General features: G+C 44.2%; 1 protein-coding gene across 1 annotated transcript in view; it reads right to left on the bottom strand.

Annotated features, from left to right (window-relative positions):
* Nucleotides 1-19024: 19024 nt before the first annotated feature.
* Nucleotides 19025-23273, bottom strand: part of LOC106564454 (vasorin) — a 36504-nt gene continuing 32255 nt past the window's right edge. The window contains exon 5 of the mRNA XM_014130558.2: nucleotides 19025-23235. Coding sequence (XP_013986033.1) covers nucleotides 22048-23235 — 1188 coding nt within the window. The 3' untranslated portion in view covers nucleotides 19025-22047. The remainder of the gene's footprint in view (nucleotides 23236-23273) is intronic.

Below are 23273 nucleotides of genomic sequence, written 5' to 3' on the forward strand. Positions count from 1 at the left end.
CGTCAGCACAATAACTGTTTGTTGGGAGCTTCATGAAATGAGTTTTCATGGCAGAGCAGTCGCACACAAGCCTAAGATCACCATGCACAATGCCAAGAGTCGACTGGAGTGGTGTAATGTTCGCCGACCTTTGGACTATGGAGCAGTGGAAAAGCGTTCTCTGGAGTGATGAATCACACTCCACCATCTGGCAGTCCAACAGACACATCTGGGTTTGGCTGATGCCAGAAGAACGCTACCTGCCCGAATGCATAGTAAAGTTTGTTGTTTTTCATGGTTCGGGCTAGGCCCCTTAGTTCCAGTGAAGGGAAATCTTAACGCTACAGCATACAATGACTTCTAGACGATTCTGTGCTTCCACCTTTGTGGCAACAGTTTGGGGAAGGCCCTTTCCACAAAGCAAGGTCCATACAAAAATGATTGATCGACATCGGTGTGGAAGAACTTGACTGGCCTGCACAGAGCCCTGACCTCAACCCCATCGAACACTTTTGGGATGAATTGGAATGCCAACTGCAAAAGCCAGGCATAATCGCCCAACATCAGTGCCTGACCTCACTAATGCTCTTGTGGCTGAATGGAAGCAAGTCCCCACAGCAATGTTCCAACATCTGGTGGAAAGCCTTCCCAGAAGAGTGGAGGCTGTTATAGGAGCAAAGGGGAGACTAACTCCATATTAATGCCCATGATTTTGGAATGAGATGTGTCGAGGAGCAGGTGTCCACATACTTTTGGTCATGTGGTGTATTTCAGGATGCTGTGTATCCCTGGAAATAATCAGAATTCATATAAACATTCCAGTTTTCAAAACATCGCTTGTACAAAAAAAGTGCTCTCCTGGCACAACTTACCCAGGGTATGGGGTAAGTTGAGCCGCGGGACAGGTCATGGGGTAAGTTGAGCCGCGGGACAGGGTGTGGGGTAAGTTGAGCCGCGGGACAGGGTATGAGGTAAGTTGAGCCGTGGGACAGGGTATGGGGTAAGCTGAGCCGTGGGACAGGGTATGGGGTAAGTTGAGTCGCGGGACAGGGTATGGGGTAAGTTGAGCCGCGGGACAGGGTATGGGGTAAGTTGAGCCGCGGGACAGGGTATGGGGTAAGTTGAGCCGTGGGACAGGTCATGGGGTAAGGAGAGCCGTGGGACAGGTCATGGGGTAAGGAGAGCCGTGGGACAGGGTATGAGGTAAGTTGAGCCGTGGGACAGGGTATGGGGTAAGTTGAGCCGTGGGACAGGTCATGGGGTAAGGAGAGCCGTGGGACAGGGTATGAGGTAAGTTGAGCCGTGGGACAGGGTATGGAGTAAGTTGAGCCGCGGGACAGGGTATGGTGGTAAGTTGAGCCGCGGGACAGGGTATGGGGTAAGTTGAGCCGCGGGACAGGGTATGGGGTAAGTTGAGCCGTGGGACAGTTTTCTGTACTGAATGAAATATATTACCACTACCTTTTTAAAACCATGTCTATCTTTATTTCCCAAACATAATTCCACACAATCACAATCGCTTTTTTGTCTTTTAATCATGTTAAGCATCTTTTAACACAGGCCTAACACCAAACAAACACTTTTAACACAGGCCTAACACCAAACAAACACTTTTAAAACAGGCCTAACACCAAACAAACACTTTTAACATAGGCCTAACACCAAACAAACACTTTTAACACAGGCCTAAGACCTAACAAACACTTTTAACATAGGCCTAACACCAAACAAACACTTTTAACACAGGCCTAACACCAAACAAACACTTTTAACATAGGCCTAACACCAAACAAACACTTTTAACATAGGCCTAACACCAAACAAACACTTTTAATATAGGCCTAACACCTAACAAACACTTTTAACACAGGCCTAACACCAAACAAACACTTTTAACATAGGCCTAACACCAAACAAACACTTTTAACATAGGCCTAACACCAAACAAACACTTTTAACATAGGCCTAACACCTAACAAACACTTTTAACACAGGCCTAACACCAAACAAACACTTTTAACATAGGCCAGGCCCTGGTGGTACCTAATATCCCAGCAATAATACCTTGCATTACGCCGTGGAAGAAAACATTTCAATTTGCTCAATTTGCCATTGTCTCAATGTACCCCAAGACAAACATTTTGAATATGTTTGCTTTCATGCTACTGTAGGTTTAGGACATCAAATTAAAGCTTATAGAGAGCCCAACTGATGTATAGATCAGCCTAATGATCTACTTTGGTTTAGATACAAGCATCACGAAACCTCTAACACAATAAATTCATTTCACTTGGAAAATTTGTTTTTTGGACCTAACTTGCTTACCACTTTTTCATCCTTCACAGACTCCATGAGATGACCTCTTCCTAAATATTTGGTCAAATGATTCATTTTGTTTATGGTTTCCTGGAAACAAAGATGGCTCAACTTACCCCTTGGGCTCAACTTACCCCACTCTCCCCTACAGTTTGAGCATGTTGTTTAATCAAAGGGTGTGGTTTCTGAGAGGACAGATGTGAAACAAGTTGGCAAAGTCAATGGTGGCAATTGGCAATGTTGGAATGCTTTTTTCAATTGGTTACATTCCAAATGTCGCTCTGGATAAGAGTGTCTGCTAAATGACGTAAATGTAAATGTAAATGTATTCAGTATTCTGGAGTCAGAGGTAGGGTGTGGTTTCTACTGTAGCTGCTAATGTCTGATCTGTATCAAAGCTTCCTCTTTTGGGGTTGCAGTTTTGCACATCTGGTGTAGATGATAACTTTGGCTGTGTTTCTGGCTCTGTTGGGAGATGGAGTCCGAGGTATAAGGTGTGGTTTTGAGCTACAGCTCTTTCCGTTAGAATGAAAGCAGATCATCTGGCAGAGGAGTGAGGGATGAGCCATGGTGTTTATGTGATGGAGGGAGTGTGTGTGGAATTGTTAAAGTGATGTGTGTGGGTGTGTGTGTCGGTGTGGGGTTATTTAAAAGTTGGTAGTGTGTTCTCAATGTGTGTGTATTTGTGTTGTGTGTCCGTGACTCGTGAGTGTGTGTGCATGCATACGTGTGTGTGAGTTATGTGTGGGAGGACTGGAGCCTCGCAGGCACCCCTTGAGTAAAGTTACATTCTGTGGTGCAGATGGAGCATGAATTCCCTCTAATCCCAGCAGCAGAGTGAGTTATCCCAATTTACACAAAGTGAGTTAAACCAACTTAGTTATTTGCAGTGACTGAAAATATTATTTTCTTCAACCCCCTCTTTGTCTCTCACACGTTGCCATGAGGCCCAGACTTTCACGCGTTCTTCTGTTCACTCACACATTCATACACACCATAAACAACACAAACACACATGCACGCATGCACACACACAAACACACACAGTCAGGGTCAGACCAGAGATGACCTTGATGCTGTGAATCAGACAGACCGGCACGTTGAGGGGCCACCTCTTGTCCAGTCAGGACCCCACGACGCAGCCCACCCACTCTATAAAGACCCCCACAGGATTTGCACAGGAGGGATGAAGTGTGTGTGTGTGTGTGTGTGTGTGTGTGTGTGTGTGTGTGTGTGTGTGTGTGTGTGTGTGTGTGTGTGTGTGTGTGTGTGTGTGTGTAGGGCTGACTGCAATCTGATACATCTCTCAGATGTAATCGATCCATACATACCCTCTGTAATCAACATAATGGAGAACGTAACACAAACAAACCATCACCGTGACCCCCTGTGTTGATTTTCTCTCCCTCCTCCCTCCTCCCACCTTTATCCCTCTTTCTTCTCTCCCCCCTCTCTTTTTCAGTTTGTGTAAATGAAAGACAGATGAATACCCCCCTTAGGATTTCATGGTGGATTAGGATTTTCCTCTGTTTGATCCAAAATGGCCTCCTTGTTTCAAGGTGGCTGGTTCAATAGGGAGCTGTTTTTCACAGGAGGTTGGTGGCTTCTTAATTGGGGAGAACGGGCTCGTGGTAATGGCTGGACCAGAATAAGTGGAATGGTATCAAATACATCAAACACATGTTTTCCAGGTGTTTGATGCCATTCCATTTGCGCCGTTCCGGCCATTATTATGAGCCGTTCTCATAATTATGCCTCCGGTGCTGTTTATGTTTTCTGTGTAGTGGACCTTCTACAGTAGGGCCTCTGTTTGATCCAAAATGGCCATCTGGTTTTGGAGGGAAAGGGTGAAGTTGCCCGTTAGATACTGATCTAAGTGGCTAGAGAAGAAAGATAACTTTCATCTGATGGGGGTTCACTTTTTGTGGTATATAAAAAAAATGATTACAGTTTAAATGTTTACAAATTAGAATTAAAGCAACTTCCAAAAATGAACACTCAGATCATAGTGATATTATGTCTGCTCTCTCAAACAATGTAAAGTATGTATAGATGTAATCTGGTGCCAAGCGTGTTGATTTTAAATCTGAGGGTATCCTGCTATTGCCACGCTTGTTGAATTATGCAAGGGAACGTGACAACAACAGTAGTTAATGAGTCAGTCTAGACAGTGTTGGTGAGTGCAGGTGGGCCTAGACCGAGCAACTTTTTGGTGTTTGCAGCCCTGTTCCACCCCTTTACGTTAAAGGGAGTGAGGGAGAGTGAACGTAATTCCCTGAGGAGTTTGATTTCCAGCAGGTATTTGGAAAGTAAAGCTAGGCTCCTGCCGGAGATAGAGCTCTACTTTGTGTTAACTTTCCATTGGATTCAAAAAAATGACAAGAAAAAGGAGGATGCAACTTTTTTCTTATTCCTTGATTTAACTGTTGGGGGGTTGTTGCTTTAGTTATGGACATGGTTTTGATTCAAGTAAGGTTCTGAGCTCACTCTCAGCATGCATTGGGGAGCAATAGATTTCTTCTTTCAAAGTGTTAGCAGGTTTTCACCCTTGCCCTCTGCCTTGTTGAGAGAGAGAGAGAGAGAGAGAGAGAGAGAGAGAGAGAGAGAGAGAGAGAGAGAGAGAGAGAGAGAGAGAGAGAGAGAGAGAGAGAGAGAGAGAGAGACTGAGCCAGTCTGAGATATGGCTTTTGCTTTGCAACTCTGCCTAGAAGGCCAGCATCCCAGAGTCGCCTCTTCACTGTTGATGTTGAGACTGGTGTTTTGCGGGTACTATTTAATGAAGCTGCCAGTTGAGGACTTGTGAGGTGTCTGTTTCCCAAACCAGACACTCTAATGTACTTGTCGTCTTGCTCAGTTGTGCACCGGGGCCTCCCACTCCTCTTTCTATTCTGGTTAGAGCCAGTTTGCACTGTTCTGTGAAGGGAGCAGCACACAGCGTTGTACGAGATCTTCAGTTTCTTGGCAATTTCTCACATGAAATAGTCTTCATTTCTCAGAACAAGAATAGACTGACGAGTTTCAGGAGAAAGGTCTTTGTTTCTGTCCATTTTGAGCCTATAATCGAACCCACAAATGCTGATGCTCCAGATACTCAACTAGTCTAAAGAAGGCCAGTTTTATTGCTTATTTAATCAGCATAACAGTTTTCAGCTGTGCTAACATAATTGCAAAAGATTTTCTAATGATCAATTATCCTTTTAAAATTATAAACTTGGATTAGCTAACACAACGTGCCATTGGAACACAGGAGTGATGGTTGCTGATAATGGGCCTCTGTACTTCTATGTAGATATTCCATTTAAAAAAATCCAGCTACAGTAGTCATTTACGACATTAACAATGTCTACACTGTATTTCTGATCAATTTGATGTTATTTTAATTAATGGACAAAAAAATGTGCTTTTCTTTAAAAAACAAGGACATTTCTAAGTGACCCCAAACTTCTGAACGGTTGTGTAGGTAATAGGGTGCCATTTGCTACACAGCCTGTTATTAGGGCAACGTTCCTGGATTTAATCAAGTTCATTTGCACAATACAATCCATCCATTCCTCTCTCAAACAGCCCCAATCCATCCAATGTACCATGTTACTACCAAAGACATTCTAAAGAAACCAAGCCAAACCAATAAAACGGCATTAAGTGATAACAACATGGCAGCATTCAATGTTAATCTGAGCGCTAAGTGGGTGAGTTAAAGGTGAAGAATGCCATGGCAGTGATGTGAGATGGGAGGGAGGAGTTTCATTGACAGGGGATTAAGGAGATAGCTCCGTGCACGGGTTAGGGAGGCTTGGGGCGTTGTGTGAGTCTTCACTCTCTTCTTGGTCTTTGTCTTGTGGTTCATACCAACCGTCCATAGATCTCTAAATAGGCCTCTGGATGTCTTATTGGCTGGACTGATGGATTCATCTCTTTCTGTTTTGCTTTCTCTTTCTCTCTGTCTACTGTTGGAGAAAAGAAGACTGACTGTCTTGTGCTGTCTTGAGGCTCTCTCTCTCTCCATCTGAGAAAGACTGACTGTCTTGGGCTGTCTTGAGGCTCTCTCTCTCTCTCCATCTGAGAAAGACTGACTGTCTTGTGCTGTCTTGAGGCTCTCTCTCTCTCTCCATCTGAGAAAGACTGACTGTCTTGGGCTGTCTTGAGGCTCTCTCTCTCCATCTGAGGAAGACTGACTGTCGAGCTGCCTTGGGGCTCTCTCTCTCGCCATCTGAGGAAGACTGCTGAGTGTTTTGCTGGTTGTAATAGATTTCCTAACTGTATAGCGCAGAATCCATCTGAAAGCTTCGCCCCGATACAGTGAAATCTTCACTCATAACCAATTTACTTTACCCATGATGGTTGTGTCTCTCTTTGCCAATAGCATTAGATTTTACAGTGCCTTGTTCAATCTAACCACCTGTAACTGATAAGCTGGGCTGTGTGCCTGCACAGATAGACAAAGAGAGTTACGCCCTTGGAAAGAGAGTGGATAATCTCTTCCAACTGATTTTTATTACCCTGCAGTCTACTATTAAACGATTTACGTGCTGAGTAGGGGTGTGAGTGAGGTCATAAGCACACACACACACACACACACACACATACGTTCAAACACTCCCCCTTCTCCCTCACACACACATCTGTTTCACCATCGGACCGTGTCCTGTTCCAACACTTAAAAACATTTAATCAGTGATCCCCAACAGACGTTCCAGCAGCAGACATACACAGTCAGCCAGCCAGCCAACCAACCAGTCAGTCTAGGGGGTCCAGCCTATCTGCTCCGGGCTTCTTTCTCATATTCCTGCCCAGTTTGATCCATATACCGTACCTACCCTGCCTCTCAATATTATAGCCATATACTTAATGTCCCACTGGGCACACACTGGTTGAATCAACGTTGTTTCCACGTCGTTTAAATGTAATTACATTGAACCAACGTGGAATTGACGTGGGGTGTATGTGCCTCAGTTTTCCTGTCTTTACATGACTAAACCCTTGTACTAAGGATTCACACACAATGAGGGCAGGAGTTATGCATGAGAGCATAACTGACCTTGTCTGGCCTGTCACCATGACAACGTCACTACAGACCCGTTGTTTAGCACCTGCTAAGACAGTCCGCAGTACACAATGCTAAGCCACACACTCATACACACACCAGGCTAGACCAGAGAGGCTCAGGGACTAGCTAACAAGATTAAACATTTCAACAGTGTAATTTGGATGGAGGGACACAATGTCCTTTGTGTTGAGAGGAAAGCGTGTGTGGATGGAGACCATCCATGGACATGAAGACACACACACACAGGGAGGGACAAACAACGTTTTGAGGCTCTACAGGGAGGTAGTTGCGTGAAAAGGACAGGAAGGGTACTGGTGTTATCTTTCAATGTACTGGGGCTTGTCAAACGTGAGCAGAATAGAGGCCATACATAAGGGGAAATAGTACCGATGTACTAGAAGGCCATTTCATGTGAGAGTAGAAGATGGGTTGTATAATAATATATATTAAAATAGAAAGTTTTCCATTTAAGTGTCTTCACCTTATGCACAGGAAGTGGCACTCCAGGGCAACATTTTCCTCCACATTATAATTTGGAAATGTATAAGATATTCTTTATTCCTTCAACCTCAGTTTTCTGTCTGACCTCCGCCTTTTCCCACCAGCACCAGAAAATTAAAGAAAGGTTGCCAGTAGGAAAAAGCGAAACCGGAATACTGGAAAACTGGAAAACTGGACAACATTTGGTTGCGAATCCACAGGGAAAACACAATTATTGATCTGAAAACAAATAGTCCTTATTTGAAGTCTCTCGCCCAGCCCTAACCACACACACACACACACACACACGCACACACACACATTTGAAACACACACACACACACTTGAAGTCTACCTCACTTAGCCCTAACCAACCCACAGGAAACCACATCTCAGAGTGACAGGGATACATTGGTGCCCATACACTCCCATCAGGTTCCAAGCTGGTGACAGAAAACAGACGTCCACAGTTGTATTTGATGTCACGCTTTGGTTTCTCCACACACAGCACACGCCCGGGAGTATTGAATGATCTCTGGTGAAGTCAGGACATAATGCCCTTGGTGAGGTTTGGCAGGAACACTTAACCTCCTAATTTCAGCCTCACAAATAACATGATCCCAAGTCTATAATAGATAGGTTAACCGTTATTCCCATCATAGATACAATTAACAAACAATGATGAGCTTACCAGCTTTTATAATACTTATTGCATCATATCAACTGGCATTTCCCTTGACTTAAGACCAAAAAAAAGTAGGTTGGTCCTTCAGTTGGTTCTATCAACTACAGTCTACTCTCTCCCTCCCTGTGCGCCAAAAACAATATATCTGTTATCTCCTAACGTCTCTTTACGCCCCTTTTCTCCTCTCCTCCCTCCCTCACCGCTCTCTCTCCCACTTCCCAGGACATGGAGGGCACGTCTAAACCTGTCTCTCATTCGGCCACGACAACAGGCTTGTTGCCTGGGTGGGTGGCGGTGGAAATTCAATAAGTCAATTGTCATCTATTTGAAGCCGTAGAGGAAAAGTCTTAAGGTTTTCCAGACATTTCCTGAGGGAGGGATGGAGAGAGGGGATTAGGTAAAAGAGAGGTGGTAGAAGTAGGAAAGGGGTGAGCCTAGGTAGAAGAAAGGGGGAGAGTGGAGGAGAGGGAGGTTGGAAGTTTGGTGGAAGAGAGGGAAGGAGAGGAGAGAGGGGAGGGTAGGGAGGGGGGAGTGGGTTACCCAAAATAGCTAAACACTCCAATATGTCCCCCCTTGTCTTGTCCCTACAAGAGGGCATATAAAGAGTGTCTGTGCTTGGACACTACATAACCCATTCCTCCAGGGTCAAAGGTCTTGCTGGGGGGTGAGGGATCGGGGGAACCAGCCCCCTGGCTGTGGAGCAGTTTAAAGTAGGCTTTGTGTAGCCAGGACGGTGTGTGAGGAGTAGGGTGAACGTGAATGGAACAGAGTTTTGAGTGTTGGGGAATGAGGTCTTTGGGAAGAGACTGTCATGTAAAACCTCTTTGATCTTAACAATGGTGGCAGATATTTTATTTTCCCTCAAACTGAATAACATGAAAACATTGATTATATTATTCTAGATAATGCAAGACATTAGTGAAACCGTCTTTTCTGTATATTTATGGACAGTGAACAGTATGTTTGTATATAGGCCATGTGTGTGGGTGTGTGTGTGCTTGCGTGTGTGTGTAAGGTCCAGTGGAGGACCTGCTATTGTTTTCTTATACAAACACTACGCTCCTCTCTAAACCCAAAGCAGCTGTTTCTGACTACAGCTCTGAATACGCTCCAATACACTCCAATACACTCCAATACACTGCACTACACTGCAATACACTCCAATACACTCCAATACACCCAAATACACTGTAATACACTCCAATACACTCCTATACACCAATACACTTCATACAATCCAATACACTCCAATACACGTCAGTACTCTCCAATACATTCCTATACTCTAATACACGTCATACACTCCAATACACGCCAATACACTGTAATACACTCCAATACACTGCATTACACTCCAATACACCCCACTCCACTCAAATGCATCTCAATACACTCCTATACACTTCATACAATCCCATACACTCCAATACACCAATGCATTTCAGTACACTTCAATACACTTCAATACACCCCTATACACTTCAAAACACTGTAATACACTACAATACACCCCAAAACACTCCAATATACTCCAATACATGCTCATACACAGCAATACACCCTGATACACTCCTATACTCCAATATAACCCAATACACTTCAATACACTCCAATACACTTCAATACACCCCTATACTCCAAACACGTCAATACCCTGCAAAATACTCCAATACTCCAATATACTCCAATACATTCCAATACACTCCAATGCATTTCAGTACACTTCAATACACTCAAATACAATCCAATACACTTTAATACACTCCAATATACTCCAATACACCCAAATAGACTTTAATACACTTCCATACACTCCAATATACTCCAATACACTCCAAAACATGTCAATACCCTCAAATGCACTCCAAAACACTTTAATGTACCCCAATATACTCCTATACGCTCCATTACGCTCCAATACACTCCTCAATACTACAATATCCTCCAATACACTCAGAAATACACTCCAATGCACTCCAAAACACTTCAGTATACTTCAATACACAATACTCAAACTCCTCCAACAAAATTGTCTTCATCAACAAGGTAACTGTCAGGTGAAATGTATCCATTTTGGAATTCACCCTCTCTTGAGTTTATGAATTTAGGTTCTCAAACTTTCCCCTAAAGGTGTTTGGTCAGGAAACATCAGGGAAATGGAATGCCAGGGACATTGAATGCCAGGGAAATTGAATGCCAGGGACATTAAATGCCAGGGACATTGAATGCCAGGGAAATTGAATGCCAGGGACATTGAATGCCAGGGAAATTGAATGCCAGGGACATTAAATGCCAGGGACATTGAATGCCAGGGAAATTGAATGCCAGGGACATTGAATGCCAGGCACATTGAATGCCAGGGACATTAAATGCCAGGGACATTGAATGCCAGGGAAATTGAATGCCAGGGACATTGAATGCCAGGGACATTGAATGACAGGGACATTGAATGCCAGGGAAAATGAATGCCAGGGACATTAAATGCCAGGGACATTGAATGCCAGGGACATTGAATGCCAGGGACATTGAATGCCAGGGAAATTGAATGCCAGGGACATTGAATGCCAGGGACATTGGCTTTAAAGTGCAGTCAGACGTCGGCGCATTGTGGTTTGTTTGAATCCCGGGCCCTAGTCTCTTCACAACAAACAACAGCCAGTAATTCACCAAGGTGTTTATGCTAGCCTAGTTCAGTCCTGTGACGTCTGTATCCAGTTGGTGGTGTGTTGTAATTCCAGAGTGCTTAAGACTTTCATTCTGCCTCAGAGAACATGGAACCCATTAGTCCTACCAGCCTGGGTAAAACAAGATCTTTGGGTTCTTCTAGTTAAATGGGATACCAATTAAGGCCTAATTTAATTAAATATGTATTAAGTTTCAGACAGGAAAAGGGTTTATTGAGGACAGCTTTATTCGCGCTGCATGCCTTTTCTTGTGAGAACCAATCGTGTTAGGCGAGGAACGCGAAGCTAACCAGAAGGCTACACCAGAGGAATCCATTTTGTGGATAACAAAGTGCCTTTCAATATTCTGGTGAGAATGGAATCCCAACAGGCTACACCAAAGAAGTCAATTTTCAGAAAGAGTATGCTGAAGTGATTTTCAGAAAGAGTATGCTAGTTTGAGATACATTTGTCCCTAAACACTGATTTGGGGTCAGTTTTTGTTTCGGCCTCCTAAAAGTTGAAAGCTGATCCTAGATCTGTAATTAAAGCCTATGCCAGAATGCATACTAAATGCATAAAGCATTTGAAGAGACATTGAGATATGTAATTCATCCTTCATTCAGGCGCCATGTTGCCTTTGCGCCAGAGGGTTCCCTCTCCAAGGCTGCTTAGACATCCAACAGACACAAAACATGGATGTGTGTGCAGTTGTAGTAAACTTTCCCTTTCTCTCTCTCTCCCTCTTTCTTACTTTGTTTGTTTGTTTGTTTGTTTGTTTGTATCTCTCTCTCTCCAACACATTTTGTTCAGGTGTACGTCATACTCAGGGGAAAGTGAAAACCAACAGCACATTTGGGAATGTTTTGTGTGTGTTGTCCAAGGTCGTAATATAGCATAAGTTATATCTACTAGACATAAACTGCGTTCAATGGTCAGGGGTTGAAGGCTTGAAAGGCCAGTTTGAGACATTATCTAGCCCAAAGATCAGTGCATACTTGAGTTTCATCCCTCTCACCTCCTTAACCCTCCTCCCCTCTCCTCTCCTCACCCCACCTCCCCGCAGCTCCCCGGGACTGCCGTGCAGAAGAAATATCCGCCAGCGCAGGGAAGCATGAGGTTGAACTTCACTCAACTCTCTAGTTTGCCCCTTTAAAACTGCAACTTAAAGCGGGCGCAGCCTGTGTTCACAGTAAACGCACACCAGAGGTTGCACGGAATTTTCACCACATTCAGGTTTGCGCTCAGCTGACCTGACATTTGCTCAGTGCCGAAAAACATTTGAGGGAACATTGCTCCTCCCCCCTTTCCACCCTTACACGACGTGCAAACTGGCCTGTTTTAATTAAAGCTATATAAATACAAATCTTTATCTTGCTTTTTCTCTCGCTTTTCTTCCCTCTATCTTTTCCCTCTTTCTTTCCCTCTATTGCACTATTGCCGACACAAAGGGTCATCACAATAGTTTTGAGTGACAGGTTGTGAAGTTCAAGTCTTTGTTAATTTAGGTATTATTTGGATAGTGTCCGCATACAAACTTCCCCTCGTCCTCATCCTATGCAATAGTGCATTATTCTAGACCCCGAACCCCTTACCCCATGCATCAAAACACCAGACACTACTCCAGACTTGACTTTCCTTACAGCCATTCCATGTATGCTAGCAAGTTAAAATGAGAGGAAAAACATCATTCAGAATAATAAAAATGCACAACAGAAAAAAAGGAATCGCACAAGAAACTCTACTGTCTGTTTTTAACACTATTCTTAATGCTATTCTTAACAAACATCCTCAGCCAAGCATCCAACAGTCTTTAGAATAAAAAATGCTCTTCTTTTACAAAACACACAAACATAAACTCAGCAAAAAAAGAAACGTCCTCTCACCGTCAACTGCGTTTATTTTCAGCAAACTTAACATGTGTAAATATTTGTATGAACATAACGAGATTCAAGAACTGAGACATAAACTGAACAAGTTCCACAGACATGTGACTAACAGAAATGGAATAATGTGTCCCTGAACAAAGGGGGGGTCAAAATCAAAAGTAACAGTCAGTATCTGGTGTGGCCACCAGCTGCATTAAGTACTGCAGTGCATCTCCTCCTCATGGACTGCCCCAGATTTGCCATGTTACCGCACTCTTCCACCAAGGCACCTGCAAGTTCCTGGATATTTCTGGGGGGAATGGCCCTAGCCCTCACCCTCCGATCCAACAGGTCCCAGACGTGCTCAATGGGATTGAGATCCGGGCTCTTTGCTGGCCATGGCAGGACACTGACATTCCTGTCTTGCAGGAAATCACGCACAGAACGAGCAGTATGGCTGGTGGCATTGCCATGCTGGAGGGTCATGTCAGGATGAGCCTGCAGGAAGGGTACCACATGAGGGAGGAGGATGTCTTCCCTGTAACGCACAGCATTGAGATTTCCTGCAATGACAACAAGATCAGTCCGATGATGCTGTGACACATCGCCCCAGACCATGACAGACCCTCCACCTCCAAATCGATCCCGCTCCAAAGTACAGGCCTCGGTGTAACGCTCATTCCTTCGACGATAAACGATAATCCGACCATCACCCCTGGTGAGACAAAACCGCGACTCGTCAGAGAAGAACACTTTTTGCCAGTCCTGTCTGGTCCAGCGACGGTGGGTTTGTGCCCATAGGCAACATTGTTGCCGGTGATGTCTGGTGAGGACCTGCCTTACAACAGGTCTACAAGCCCTCAGTCCAGCCTCTCTCAGCCTATTGCGGACAGTCTGAGCACTGATGGAGAGATTGTGCATTCCTGGTGTAACTCGGGCAGTTGTTGTTGCCATCCTGTACCTGTCCCGCAGGTGTGATGTTCATATGTACCGATCCTGTGCAGGTGTTGTTACACGTGGTCTGCCACTGCGAGGATGATCAGCTGTCCGTCTAGTCATCCTGTAGCGCTGTCTTAGGCGTCTCACAGTACAGACATTGCAATTTATTGCCCTGGCCACATCTGCAGTCCTCATGCCTCCTTGCAGCATGTCTTAGGCACATTCACGCAGATGAGCAGGGACCCTGAGCATCTTTCTTTTGGTGTTTTTCAGAGTCAGTAGAAAGGCCTCTTTAGTGTCCTAAGTTTTCATAACTGTGACCTTAATTGCCTACCGTCTGTAAGCTGTTAGTGTCTTAACGACCGTTCCACAGGTGCATGTTCATTAAATTGTTTATGGTTCATTGAACAAGCATGGGAAACAGTGTTTAAACCCTTTACAATGAAGATCTGTGAAGTTATTTGGATTTTTACAAATTATCTTTGAAAGACAGGGTCCTGAAAAAGGGATGTTTCTTTTTTGCTGAGTTTACAAAGAGCGAGGGAAGCAAAAACGTTTACTGAGGAATTTGGAAAGTTAATTTAAAAAACATGCCCCGTCTGAAAACCACAATGGCTGCTTTGAGCCTCTCAGCTGGAACGGTGGTGCTGGTGCACAATGCCACCTGCCAGGAGGAAAATAATCCCTTCTTTCTTCATCCCTTCTTCATTATCGGAAATGAAAGTAAGAAGAAGGAGGGACCACACAGGTAAGAAAGTATCGGTACATTACACACACACCACCACTACAACCCAAAGGGCAAAAACTGGTCCAATCAACTTTCCTTCCACGTCATTTCAACCAAAAAATTCAAAGCGATGATGTTGAATCAACGTGGAAAACTGATTGGTTTTGCAAAAAGTCATCAATGTAAAGGAATTTCGCCCCAACTTTTAACCTGAATCCAATGACATGGTGAAATGTTTTGATTTCATGTTGAATTCACATTAGTAGACAACTCAACCAAATGTAAATCAAAACTAAACGTTGAACTGACGTCTGTGTCCAGTGTGAAGTTGTTAAAGTTTTACTGATGACTCCATCGGAGGACTGTGTGGCACAACACGTATGCATTATAAAGTCTGGTTGTATCTCTTGTGATTTTTAGGCCTAGCTTAGGACCCTATTTAGACTTGAAATAAGTTGACTTGACATGGACTTAAGTCCAAAAATGCAGACCCATGTTAAGTCTTCTGACTCAAGTCTGAATCGGGCCCCTAGTCATGTATCTATATGTATGTTTTCCAGGCCTGACTATTGACGACCCAGTGATATATTTGCTGGTCTGACTACTGCAACCTGCCATGTCATCTCCACAGCGTGGCTGACTCGCATACCTGAGACATGAGTCCGGCTCGGAACAGAGCAGAAGGGAGTTCTGTTTCTGTCCATTTATTTGGTTCCCATGGAGACAGACACAGAACAGGATGCCTGAGAAGGACTGGAGAGAGAGAGTGTTTTTGAAAAGATTTCTCCACCCAAAGACCACACAAACAGAGCCCTGTACACTGATTCATCTAAATAAATAAAATGAATAGATGGGCCCCTGACAGCGCATCACACTTCAATACAGCATTACCCTGCTCAGAAACTACGAACTGCATCAATGATTTCCGTTCAAGTACATTCAGCCTAAACCTCCCTGACAGATTTGGCTGTGAGTAAATGTAATGAGATCTATCATAAAGCAGCCACAAAAGCCAGTGTATGCAAAAGAAAAAACAGTGCTAATTGGAAACCTCAAAAAGAGAAATGGTTTAAGGATATATATTTTTTTGACCTTTATCAAATAGAAAACATCACAAATCACAGGATAGAGACATAGGGCAACAATATTGTGACACATTGAAAGAATATACAAACAAAGCCTAAGATGGAAGCATTTTGAGAACACTCTGAAAGCGATTGAAGAATCCATTGATGGACACCAGTTCTGAGAGAAATGGAATGGTCTAAATGAAATCTATTTCACTTGCTTTAGCAATGTAAACATATGTTTCCCAAGCCAATAAAGCCCTTTGAAGTGAATTGAGAGACAAAGAGTGACACTGAGAGCGAGAAGTGGTGTGTGTGTGTTTTCTAAACCTTGTAGGCTAGTACTAGTGGGTACTGCAGTAATTTACCAATCTCCCCACAAAGCAAACAACCAGGACTTTAATGTATTCATTTATAGGATTTAAATTGTCTTATGTTTGTCAGATTTTCCCATTGGCATAAACTTCTTGATGATTAAGGAAAAATACAAGAACTTTTGTTCATTCCGGTAACCAACACAGCGTCATAAACCCATCATTTGGGGTTTGGAGTAAGAGGTGGGGAGGGGGTTGTAAGGGAGGGGGGATGAGGGATGCAGTGAAAGTGTGTGTGTGTGTGTGTGTGTGTGTGTGTGTGTGTGTGTGTGTGTGTGTGTGTGTGTGTGTGTGTGTGTGTGTGTGTGTGTGTGTGTGTGTGTGTGTGTGTGTGTTCCTAGCTATAATTTCTGGGAACGGCCTTGCAACAAGCTGGCAACACACATCTGGCTGTCGTTCCTTAAATCCCCAGTCAGTAGGAAAGACTGACTAATGCCCTAATGCTTTTATTACTAGGGTCATTAAGCACTGTGTGTAACATTCAACCAGTATTTACTGTATGCTTGAGGACCTGAGGTGAAGTAATGTAATACGTTTATGTACAGTGTATAGTATGTACAGAGGGGGAAAAAAGTATTTGATCCCCTGCTGATTTTGTACGTTTGCCCACTTACAAAGAAATGATCAGTCTATAATTTTAATAGTAGGTTTATTTGAACAGTGAGAGACAGAATAACGACAAAAAAATCCAGAAAAACGCATGTCAAAAATGTTATAAAATTATTTGCATTTTAATGAGGGAAATAAGTATTTGACCCCTCTGCAAAACATGACTTAGTACTTGGTGGCAAAACCCTTGTTGGCAATCACAGAGGTCAGACGTTTCTTGTAGTTGGCCACCAGGTTTGCACACATCTCAGGAGGGATTTTGTCCCACTCCTCTTTGCAGATCTTCTCCAAGTCATTAAGGTTTCGAGGCTGACATTTGGCAACTCGAACCTTCAGCTCCCTCCACAGATTTTCTATGGGATTAAGGTCTGGAGACTGGCTAGGCCACTCCAGGACCTTAATGTGCTTCTTCTTGAGCCACTCCTTTGTTGCCTTGGCCGTGTGTTTTGGGTCATTGTCATGCTCGAATACCCATCCACGACCCATTTTCAATGCCCTGGCTGAGGGAAGGAGGTTCTCACCCAAGATTTGACGGTACATGGCCCCGTCCATCGTCCCTTTGATGCGGTGAAGTTGTCCTGTCCCCTTAGCAGAAAAACACCCCCAAAGCATAATGTTTCCACCTCCATGTTTGACAGTGGGGATGGTGTCCTTGGGGTCATAGGCAGCATTCCTCCTCCTCCAAACACGGCGAGTTGAGTTGATGTGAAAGAGCTCCATTTTGGTCTCATCTGACCACAACACTTTCACCAGTTGTCCTCTGAATCATTCAGATGTTCATTGGCAAACTTCATACGGGCACGTATATGTATTCTTGAGCAGGGGGACCCTGCGGGCGCTGCAGGATTTCAGTCCTTCACGGCGTAGTGTGTTACCAATTGTTTTCTTGGTGACTATGGTCCCAGCTGCCTTGAGATCATTGACAAGATTCTCCCGTGTAGTTCTGGGCTGATTCCTCACCGTTCTCATGATCATTGCAACTCCACAAGGTGAGATCTTGCATGGAGCCCCAGGCCGAGGGATATTGACAGTTCTTTTGTGTTTCTTCCATTTGCGAATAATCGCACCAAATGTTGTCACCTTCTCACCAAGCTGCTTGGCGATTGTCTTGTAGCCCATTCCAGCCTTGTGTAGGTCTACAATCTTGTCCCTGACATCCTTGGAGAGCTCTTTGGTCCTGGCCATGGTGGAGAGTTTGGAATCTGATTGATTGATTGCTTCTGTGGACAGGTGTCTTTTTTACAGGTAACAAGGAGCACTCCTTTTAAGAGTGTGCTCCTAATCTCAGCTCGTTACTGGTATAAAAGACACCTGGGAGCCAGAAATCTTTCTGATTGAGAGGGGGTCAAATACTTATTTCCCTCATTAAAATGCAAATCAATTTATAACATTTTTGACATGTGTTTTTCTGGATATTTTTGTTGTTATTCTGTCTCTCACTGTTCAAATAAACCTACCATTAAAATTATAGACTGATCCTTTCTTTGTCAGTGGGCAAACGTACAAAATCAGGGGATCAAATACTTTTCCCCCCCACTGTACAGTAGTGAATGTGTTTGGTCCATATTGACTAATGTGGGGAGTTTAAAGGGGATTTAGTAACTGATGTAATGTGTAGTAAATGTATTTGGTCCATATTGACTACTGTGGGGAGTTTAAAGGGGATTTAGTGACTGATGTAATAAATGTTTAGTAAATGTATTTGGTCCATATTGACGACTGTGAGGAGTTTAAAGGGGATTTAGTAACTGATGTAATAAATGTGTATTATGTGTATGTAGTACGTGTGTGTACTGTACTGTAGTATTTGTGAGTGTTTTATGATACACTCACACAATGATGTATATGTCTATGGTGTCAAAACCCTAAAAGAAAGAAGCCCTGTTTATACCTGCCGTTAACATACGACCTTCATTCTGATCTTGACCTGATCTTGTGTTTATACTTATAAGATCTGATCACAATCAGATCACAATGCTTCTTGTAATCGTGTGCACGATCTGAACACAGGCCACATGTTAGAACCAGGTATAAACAGGGCTAGAGAGTCACTGACCAAGATATGACCAAGATATTTTTTTCATATTCTTTTTTTATGTAATTTCATATCCAAAACATAAACACTTTTTTACATAAAACAAAACATTAAAATAATAAGACAAAGGCTTTCCCAAAATGAATAGAGAACGTAACAAAGCAAGTTGAAAATATTTCAAAAATGTCTGGTCCCTCATGCTACAGTATATAAAGCTGTATAGGATTTCTTCTTTCAGTTTAGGTTTTAGTTAATAGATATATGAGCGTATGGTTCTTGGTTTCTGTTGGATGATTGAGAGCATGAAGAAAGACAGTAAAAGAAGGAGAGAAAGAAGACAGGCAGTAGAAAATAAGATGGTTGAAGGAGAATAGGGATGAATACCTGGATTGGATTAAAATATTGAATCTCCTTTTTTTGCCCACACACACACACACACACACACACACACACACACACACACACACACACACACACACACACACACACACACACACACACACACACACACACACACACACACACACACACACACACACACACACACACGCACACACACACAGAGAGAAACTGTTTTCTATCTACCAAGACATAAACTGGTGTAGTGAGATTGTAGAGTAGGTCACAGAAATAGGCACATGTTCCTTAAGGTAAGTGTTACAACAACAACAACAGAGAGAGACAGAGAGACAGGCAGAGAGAGAGAGACAGAGAGTCAGGCAGAGAGAGAGAGAGAGACAGACAGGCAGAGAGAGAGAGAGAGAGACAGACAGGCAGAGAGAGAGACAGAGGGACCAAGAAAAGAAAAGAACAACAACAAAAATGAGAGAAAGAAAACAGAAAAAGAAATAGAATAGTGACACATTTGTACTTCCCATTCTCCAAGACAGGAAACAGAGATAAATATATCAGAACGGCGCGATTTACATTCCGTTTGAACTTTTCATTCCGTATGAACTTTTCATAGTCTAGTTGGCTGCAGGCAAGCAAAACAGGCTCGAAAACATGGCCAAGAACCTTGTTGACCGAGACAAAGGGAGGGGTGAAGGAAACAAAGAGAGAGAGAAAAAAGAAAAGGAAAGAGAACGAGAGGAAGAAAATAGAATAAAGAGAAAAAGAGAGAGAGACAGAGTGAGGGGAACAGGGAGAGAGAGAATGACAGAGTCAGAGAGAGAGAGTCAGAGATATAGAGAAGCAGAGAGAGACAAAAACAGACACAGAAAGAGAAAAATAGAAAGAGAGAGAATAAAATAATAAAAAGCTACTGGGGATCTCATCGGCTAGCTGCAGCCATATCTTCAAAACGCCACAGTCAGTAGCAAGTCAAGGAAATGACTGGTTTCCACTCCTTCGACACATATAGTAAATTGCTCTCAAAGTCTTTGAACTCTCGTGCTTTTTTCGGCATGTGTGTGTGCCACTTTAATGGCTCAGGGTTTGCGGTGACCGAGCTTTGAGGACAGTTTTGGAGCTTGAGCGTTCAAAAAGAGACTAGGTTTGCGTCCCAAATGGCACCCTATTCTCTAAAGTACACTACTTCTGACCAGGGCCCATAGGACTCTGTTCATAAGTAGTGTGCTATGAAGAGAATAGGGTGTCATTTGGGACAAGGATGGGGTTTCTGGAGCTAACCATGTCCTTATGTAGCTTTGACAGGCTATTGTAGTTGGCAGACTGGTTTTAGACAGTAAAGAAGAAGAATGTGGGAGTTTAGAGTCTGTGCTGTTTCTGACACTTCTTATTCACATTTACTTGGTGAACAATTTTTACATGATCAAAATTTGAAGCGTTTTGGGTAGGGGTAAATTGAATCTAAATTCAGTAAATTCAGGTGAATTGGAATGACCTATTTAACAAAACAAAACTCATCTTTAAAAGTAAATGAACCCTTTCAATTCTAAACTTTCTGAATTGAAATTAAATGTACCCCAACCCTTTGCCGTGTCGAGGGAACAGCACAATTCAATACAGCATCAACATTTCTGACTACAACAAGACTGGAGAAACAGCATGACAGCAACAGAGAAATCCATGATAAAAAAATACATACAAAACACATTACAAAAGCATCATATGAAACCCGCTCGACCACAACAACCTTCAAATAGCGTTCATCACAGCTACTGACCACGCCACTAAGGACAGAGGCTACGTCCCAAGTGACACCATATTCCCTATACAGTGCACTACTTTTGACCAGAACACTAGTCTTTTCCGACTGCATTCGTTTTTTCCGACTACTTGACCGATAACTTCTTTATTGAGGAAAAAAATAGTCACTATGACTGTGATATGTGGTTGTCCCACCTAGCTATCTTAAGATGAATGCACCAACTGTAAGTCACTCTGGATAAGAGCGTCTGCTAAATGACTAAAATGTCAACATTTTAATGGTCAAAAGTAGCACACTTAAAGGGAATAGGGTCTCCTTGCCTTTTCTCTTCATTTAGTCCACATGCCTTTCACAGCAAGTTGATCAACCCTGGTGGGGGTTGATAATACCAGATCGTTGGGGGGGTGTAGCAGGATGAAGGGAAATCTGACCGGTGGTAATGCCGTCTAAAACTGTATTCTGTCCGTGGTACCATCTCTACAGAATCAGCATTTCACTACCTTAGGTTAAGTCTCTGGGAAGGGTTGTAATGCTGCAGAGAGTTTCTCTTCTCTTCAGTGCAAGTTCTCCCAGGGGGCAGGTGGGGAGGGGTGCCTCATTCACTTCAGGAAGTGCTGAAGAGACTACAGAGCACACACACACCTATGTTTCTATCTCTACCTCTGCACCCCACCTCTACTCCTCCAAACCTTGACTCTGTGCCTTCCCCATACCTCCACAAACCCTGCTCTCCCAACCTCCTGATCCAGCAACAGGATTGCAACTCATTCAATGCAGTTCTTTTAAAAACATCAACATTTCAAAAATAAAAGCATCATTATTACAGCATATCATGTCAATGCAAGAAGGCACTTCCGTTTTCAGTCTGATTATAAGATAGACCCTTTGGCATGGCGATTGCACTTTAGGTTGAAATACTTGTTACATTTCTATCAACTTGAACTCCGCTGGATGAGCTAAAACACCCCCCCTTTCACTGCCCCACAATGGTAGAGTCCTCCCATCCACTTAGAGATAACGGGGCGTAGCGTTACCCTCTACAGGGGTAGTTCCTTCTGTTCCATTCCATAGCTCTGAATGTCATTGAGTGCATTGAGTCTCATTGAGAAATATTAAGAAATCCATTAAGACAACGGACTGAGTTTCTAGAAATACGATGGCTTCAAGGATGCCACATTATTATTCGATGGACAGTGCCCCTGTCCCTGCATGAGGGGGGCGTCATATTCTAAACCACCATTTTGTGGAAGGGGATGGGACGATCCACCATTTTGTGGCTGGGTCGGGGTGGAGGTGCGACAGGGGGCGATATCCGCTCCCTTGTGGGGTAGGGTGCCCCCGTTCCCCACACCGTTCTCCAGACAAGCCTTAAGGCCCTCCAGTTCCATTGGTCCCATCTCACCCCCTTCCAGCTCCATGTGAGCCCGTCTCCTCCGGAGGAAAAGAACCAGGACGGCCACCACCGCCACCCCCATGACCAGGGCGAGAGCAGCCAAGGCTGGGATGAGGGTGTAGGTGAGCTGGCTCTGATCATCCACCTGGGGCTCCAAGGACGAAGCTTGGGGACCTCCCTCGGTACGAGCCTCCATACAAGATCCACCCTCGGGAGGGCTACCTCCACCGCCTCCACCCCCATTCACCCTCTCTGCCAGGGGGCTGGCGCACACCGAGTAGGTACAGTTGGGCCGGAGCCCTCGGAGGGTGTATTCTGGGTACGAGGCGGGGACGCTGAGGGACATGGGGCGCCGGTCGGGCCCTGAGAGGTTCCGGTAGGTCAGCTTAATCCCGCGGATGTGCGGCCTCGTCTCGAGGAAACGGTGCAGGTCGAGGAGGATGGACGTGGAGGTCACCTGACGCGAACTGATGTCATTGGGATCAGAGGTTACAATGGGGGCGACCATGGATGCCAAAATCTCGGGGGCGGAGGTTTGGAGAGGGGGCTGGTTGTGGTTAGACGACTCCCTCAGATTCTCGCAGTACAGGCCCATAGTTCCGCGGGGACAGAGACATCCAAGCTGTCCCAGAGGATCGAAGCGGCACGTACCCCCATTGAGGCAGATGTTTGGCGGGCAGATGTGGCCCTCATCCCCCTGGTCCCTGAAAGTGGAAGTCGGAGAAGCTGGAGGAGGGGGACGACTCTCAATGTCTGTCTCCGTTGAGGATGGTTCATCACTAGGGAATGGCGGAGGTGGTGGGATGGCATTGGTATGTGTGTTTCCAGGGGATGTAGTCGGAATGGGGGGTGCAGAAGTGCTCCCCTCCCCTAGGGCATTCGTCATGACAGTGGTCGTAGGTGGACAGCCAAAATCTTGATGGTCCAGCTCCGCCAGCACCTTCAAATCAAATCAAACTTTATTTGTATCTCATTTCA

The sequence above is a fragment of the Salmo salar genome, chromosome ssa12 (genome assembly GCF_905237065.1).
Source record: "Salmo salar chromosome ssa12, Ssal_v3.1, whole genome shotgun sequence".
In the NCBI taxonomy this organism is placed as follows: Eukaryota; Metazoa; Chordata; class Actinopteri; order Salmoniformes; family Salmonidae; genus Salmo; species Salmo salar.